The following is a 6,564-nucleotide window of genomic DNA, read 5'->3' on the forward strand; positions in this document are numbered from 1 at the left end:
TCTCTGTCTGTCTGTCTGTCTCTCTCTCATACACACCTTATAGTGCAATGGTATGGCGGTCTTATGTTGTGCTGTGAAAATTCTGCAAATATGAAACAAGCCATGATTAGCACTGCGTCTAGTCGCCCCCTTCTCATCACACGCACACATTATGTGATGTGTACATGCTGCTGAACCTGGTACCTGTATAAACACCTTTGGGCTGCTCAGTGCTTCATAATGTGTCGATGATGGATGTTCAATAATGAACTGGGATTCAGCTGTGCCCTAGCATGCATTGCAAACTAATGGACACATCACACAGATGAGACAAGACGCGTCACCGACCTCCCCCCTCCATAGGAATCAATAGGCATAATCAGAATTCAAATGGGCCAAGATTGCCGATGCGTCTGCTGCTGCTGCTGCTGCTGCTGCTGTAACCCTCAATCCACGCATCCCCCCTGACGCTGGTTTGCACACACAGAGACAAAATTCGATGAAAAGTTGCTTCAATGATGATCTGAGTTCTGATCGACTGTGAATGAAATGTCATGAAAAATAAACAGTGATGACTATTCTACATAGTTACATGTACAGTAAAATATCAGTGTTAATTCACCTCTTAGAGAGACAATTTAACATCAAGTAGATTGGATTTGGTCCCAGAGAACTTTAAGAGTTGAATTACGGCAACACTGCATTTTTTACTGTGTGAAATGGTCAGGATGATTTGCCAAATTCTCTGCATCATCAGTTCATCAGTTCATCTAAGGTAGCCTATGCCATGGCAGAGTAGAGTGCAAGGCATATATTTTAAACTTAAACATTGGGCCAAAACCAGTGATGACTCTATTCTACTTGGCCAGAGGCCACATGGAGGGTTCAGAATGATTTGTCACGTTCTCTACCATCATCGGTTCATCTAAGGTCTTTCACATCTAAGTACAAAGCTCATATACTGAAACATCGGGCCACTATGTCAACATCTCTGATCAATTAAAAAATCTGGAGCACACAATTCATCACATTAAACATTTTAGAAGTATTTTAAAAATATTTTGTCCATATTAATTCGTGCCATTTTACCTCTACAAAAAAATCAAATCATCCCAAAAATCAGCAGCATTAAAAAAAGAACAACGACCCCTCATTAGCCCACAGCTTTGTTTTCAAAATAAATAATTTTCTAAAAAAAAAAAAAATAAAAATAAAAAGAGGGCCTTCATTTCGGTTAAATGTTGCAATGGGATTCCATGGCCCTGTGCCAGGAGTAAATGATTACCTTCTGTCCCCGGGCCACTCTGGAGACCTCCGATAGCCTCCACTATTTTAATCTGTTTACCACGGCCACGGGTCACAGCCCTACGCGTTCGCAGGGGAGGTCAGTGGAGGAGAGCAGGCCGCTTCAGCAGTCAGCGCATAAGACCCCAGAACAGCAAAAGCACTGGTGCTTCACCTCATTTCTCCTAAACCTGGCGTAGTAGGGGTTTTTTTTGCCTCAGACACACAAATGGTCTAAAACCAGCACTAATGGACACACACACACACACACACACACACACACACACACACACACACACACACACACACACACGCTGTTGTTCATTATGGTCAAATGCAGTACACACACACACACAGGTGTGTGCACACACACACGCGCACACACACACGCACGCACACACGCACGCACCCTGGTTGCTACCTTTCAAAAAGCCCCAGTTCCTGAGAAATGAAACTGCACAGGATGAAAGCAATATCTTATGAGTCTTTCATGCAGAGTTCCATTATTCAAACAAAATGGAAGGAGAGAGAGAGAGAGAGAGAGAGAGAGAGAGAGAGAGAGAGAGAGAAAGAGAGAGAGAGAAAGAGAGAGAGAATCGGCACAGAAAGAAGGAAAAAAATAAAATCTTGCTTGAATGGATTTGGTCCGAATTAGCCGTGCATCCCGGGAGTATTTAAATAGTCTTGAAACCTGGGATTCACCATTTTCAGATGTTATTACTTGAGCGGGAAGTAAAAGAGCTGTGTAATTTGTAACCTGATGCGCTGGGGAGAGGAAGCTAATAGCTTTATATCATGTACATTGGGAAGAGTACAACGGCCAATAATGGTGAGATATTAGATATGTGCTACAAAGGCGGATACATGGGAAAAGGGTCTCTTTTTTACATGGGAATCATGATGGTCACATGATTACTTTAGTATGTACAGAAGCAAGATTGCAGCCAGCCAGGGACTTGGAATATAGTGTCCTATTGATAATAATGGGGTGTGTGTGTGTGCGTGCGCGAGAGCGAGAGAGCGAGAGAGAGAGAGCGAGAGAGAGAGAGAGAGAGAGATGAATTGTTTGTATGAGTTCATGTGCATGTGCGTGCATGAGAGAGGGGGGGGTTGTCTGTGTAAGTGTTTGTGTGTTCGTGTGTGTGTGTGTGTGTGTGTGTGTGTGTGTGTGTGTGTGTGTGTGTGTGTGTGTGTGTGTGTGTGTGTGTGTGTGTGTGTGTGTGTGTGTGTGTGTTACGTATACACATGTACATAAGTCATGCTGCATAATGTATAATGGCTTTGTCTAACAACAGGGAAAGAATATTTCCTCAGTTCAGTTTAGAAAAGTCTTCATTCCAAACGCAATACACATACCCATACTGTAGAACATTCATACAGTATCTCTCTCTCTCTCTCTCTCTCTCTCTCTCTCTCTCTCTCTCTCTCTCTCTCTCTCTCTCTCTGAATCTAAGTTCAAGTCAGCTACACAGACAAATTACTTTGTACCGATGACTACATGACCATGAACTTCAGCACAGCAAGCCGTCTCAGTCTAGACTAAGACCAAGACTGCCCTGTCTGTAACTCCATTGCAACATGTTAGACAATAAATCTTTTTGAATCTTCAAATGAGTTCAAGTTCGGCAAGCTACACAGTTCAAGTGCAAGCGAGCTATACAGACACAGGCTAATGACCATATCATATTATGACCATGCAGGGCCGTTGACAGCTTTGGCCAGCCCCTGGCACAAAGTCATCTGAAAGGGCCCACTCACTCAACACATGCAATGCAATAACGACCCAATTCTGGGCCCCCCTTCTCCCTGAGCCCTAGATAACAGACCCATTTTCCTCCCTCTCTCCCCTGTGGCCATGCACTTGAGCGTGTGGTCGAAGAGTGGCTGCCTTGTCTGTAACTCCGTTGCTAAATGTCAGGGTGCACATGCCGGGCAGAGCACTCATAACTGGACAATGACTTGTGCTGGACTGGCTTGGCATGGCCCAGGGCAGAAGCACAGACATGTCACGGTGTGCACATGACTCTATGGTCTCAATTGTGACAGTCATTCAGGGGGGAGAAATCCTACAAATTCAAATGGATTTCACTTGAAATTGCATAGCTGCATGGCTGCATAGTTGCATAGCATATGGGATTCCATCTGTGCTCTTCACCATCTATTTGCTTCTATTCTGTTCTGTTGTAGTGAAATGTACACTACAGTAGACTAGCCATATCATCTTGTCTCTTGATACAGCACATTAAAATCCATGTTTGTAAATTAACAAAAGGCTTTGTTTGACCTAGTTACAGAAATATGAAAGCAAAGCAGGAGCAACACTTTCTGCAGCAGTTCAGTGGCATCTTTAGATAATATCAGTGGAACTGTTAAGAAAGACAGATGAGGAAGGGAAGTAATCTCCCCCAAAAAAGATGGTGTCTGTTTTTTAAGTGGTTGGAGACCTTTTGTTCACCTCCTGAACTGTGTCCAGCAATTTATGTGAACTAAAGAGGGGGTAACAAGTAAGCCTAGAGCATCCTGTTCACAACGATAATGGAATATAGACTACTGAACGACTTGTTTTAAAGTCTGCATGGAAAGAAACACAAACTTTATGTTACCAAACAAGATACTAACTAAAAGGACATGGCAACACTAAGCAGCAATGATACTGACAACAGCAGTGGGCACTAACGGTATCTATAATGGTAGCTTGGCCTTGACATACATGTTCCTTCCAAAAATCAAATTAGTACCAATCCATGGTAAGACCATACTTTGTTGTTAAACCACCTTGACCGGGTTCCCTGAAAAGACCAATATCTTCTGTGCTTTACAAAAAAATGTAGGCCTATACATTTAGGGGTTTTCATATCGTATACCATATGAAACTGTGAAGCACAGCCTTTTCAGTGATGATAGTGACGTGTCTCTGATACTGGCCGCCTTTACTAACAAAACATCTGAGGTAAATATCGTCTGTGGTGTTCCAATGACAAAATTGACTGGAACCTACTGGTATGGGGGGTGGGGGGGTACTTGTCATGGGAAAGTTTGGGAACCGTTGGTCTACATTATTACATTATAATGCCCCTGTTGGCCACCGATAGGCTTTTCTAAATGGCAAAATGTGACCCTGAATTTGCTACATGATGGACTTCTTTGAAGCATACTGTGAGCTTGAAAGGCCCAAGTGGCTGGTAGCTCAAGCAGTCATCAGAATGTTCTTAAAGTTTTTAGGTGCTCTTGGATATCGGGGAAAGTTGAATCATGAGAGAAAAGTTCATCCAGGCACTCCAAGCACAATGTCCAAGTTACATCAACATGCAGGTATGATTTGCTAGATGGAAAAAAAATAATTGTGCAATGTGCACACAATTTCCCTAAATTGCTTTCACATTGTATAGCAGGAGTGGTCAGAAAATGCATTTGAACATGTTGCATTCAAAACATCACATTTAAAAGTAACGTGGCATACAATCAGAGTGGAGGTCACAGCAGCGGTCATCTTGCATTTGGACATGCTAAATATATTACCTACGTCAAAGCCATCCACAGAAGTGGCAAGCTACACGCGGCTGCTCGTGTTAAAATAGGGGCGTCACCCAAACTCAACTGTCAAATGGGTATTGTTGTCTGTCGACAAGCACGCGCTCAAAGCAAGACGTCTGCATCAGGAAATAAACAAAATGCAATAGCCAATCTTTAAAGTGAAAACAGATATCATAGGCTATCAATCTTTAAATTCTAAACGCCATAGCCTATTATGAATGACCATGATCTATCGGCATGTGACATCGGCACAATGCTGCATTGTGTTGTTAAACATGTCGTTTCAAACTAGAAACAGAAACAGAATGCAATCCTCAGAAACAGTGTAGCCTATTAGGCTACCATTCATCAATAAAATGGATCATTAAAATGGATAGGCAGATTTTCTGTCACCGAAATATCCAGTCTTCGCGTCAACTATCATTTCCTCATCATCCGAAACAACATTTCGGATTCGGGAGGCAACAATGTTGCATCACCGTGTAACTGGTTGTAATGGAAACAATGAATTGGAACTGGCTACGGTTCTGGCTGCCTTGATCTGTAAAATATGGGGGTTTGGAGCATGTCATGGTCATTGTTTTTTTTTTCGTGGTTACTGTTTAATTCGTTTGACAATCACTGCTCTGGTGTTCACATGTGCGTAATCCCCACTGCAACCTCTGGCGCATTTTGGCTACTTCAGAAGAATGCGCTGCAATCGGTAAGGATTCAGCCGGTAGGCAAGTTTTACTGCTAGGCAGCTAATAGGGATGGTACTGTAGGCTAGCATGGAAACCCTGACAGCTGAATAGATGACAATTCGTCTGTGTGCTGCAGAACGATGTGCATCACATAGCATTAGTGTTCACACAACAGCGACGTGGGGCATGGGTAGCCCATTCTGTGAGGCCAGAATTTATTTTTACAGCGAAAAACGCAATTACCTCCTTTGGAAGTCCTTTTCGTACGGTTTGAGGTACGCGTCCATTTGGAGAAGGTTGTTGAACCCGGGAATTGAAACATTATCCTCAGCATCAGCCATGGTAGAAGCAGGCGTAAGCAATCGACTGCAGATGCTCACTTGCGCCAGAGAGTGAATATACGGTCTCTTCTGTGCAAGTACAGTTCTGCAATTCATGTGAGGACAACAGCGAATCAGAGACACCTTATCTTGCCCCGGTCATCAAATGACTGACGTGACATTTGTGTTTTTTTTCTGTGAGGCATAGCATAACTCGGTGTTACTTTAAGGTGACCGCGGAAGAGCTTGGAGGAAGGAGGGTTTCTGCTATCATAAATCAACTGTTGAACTTGAGAAACTGCAGAAGCGCACGCTCTATCCGAGGTGAAATATGGTATAACTCTGTAGTCTGTAGCCTTTCTTGTGTGCTAATGTAAGGGCTGAAGTAAAGCAGTGAAAGTGCCCGGTTGTATAGACTTTGTAAAGTTATCAAAAAATGTTTCAGGCTAATATTTATAACATCCGACATTGCCCCTACCAGACCGCTTGTCAGAATTCCACGTCTAAACTTCGGTGTAGGCTGTGACTTAATATAACGATAATGTTGCCCATTAAGAATAGCAATTTCTAAATAGGAGACAGTGTACCATATTGACGCTGGCGATGAAAGTGCCTCTATCTGGGATACGTGTCTCTGTGAATAAGCCCTAACTCTCCCCATGAAAGGCGGAGGTCTGGCGAACCCCTCTGAGAATTCTTCCCCATATGTTCCCGCTAGTTTGAAGGCCAGGGCAGAGGAAACTTTCTGGCATCGTGAACCTGAA

The 6,564-nt window shown here is 43.2% G+C and overlaps 1 protein-coding gene across 3 annotated transcripts in view; it reads right to left on the reverse strand.

Annotated features, from left to right (window-relative positions):
- gbe1b (glucan (1,4-alpha-), branching enzyme 1b) overlaps positions 1-6,221 on the reverse strand; it is a 228,502-nt gene extending 222,281 nt beyond the window's left edge. The window contains exon 1 of one of the 3 annotated variants that reach the window (XM_063204808.1): positions 5,724-6,205. In XM_063204808.1, coding sequence (XP_063060878.1) covers positions 5,724-5,917 — 194 coding nt within the window. In that variant the 5' untranslated portion in view covers positions 5,918-6,205. Of the gene's footprint in view, positions 1-5,723 lie in introns of all 3 variants that reach the window. The other 2 variants (XM_063204809.1, XM_063204810.1) reach the window with 2 other exon arrangements.
- Between the last annotated feature and the right edge of the window lie 343 nt (positions 6,222-6,564).

The sequence above is a fragment of the Engraulis encrasicolus genome, chromosome 8 (assembly GCF_034702125.1).
Source record: "Engraulis encrasicolus isolate BLACKSEA-1 chromosome 8, IST_EnEncr_1.0, whole genome shotgun sequence".
In the NCBI taxonomy this organism is placed as follows: Eukaryota; Metazoa; Chordata; class Actinopteri; order Clupeiformes; family Engraulidae; genus Engraulis; species Engraulis encrasicolus.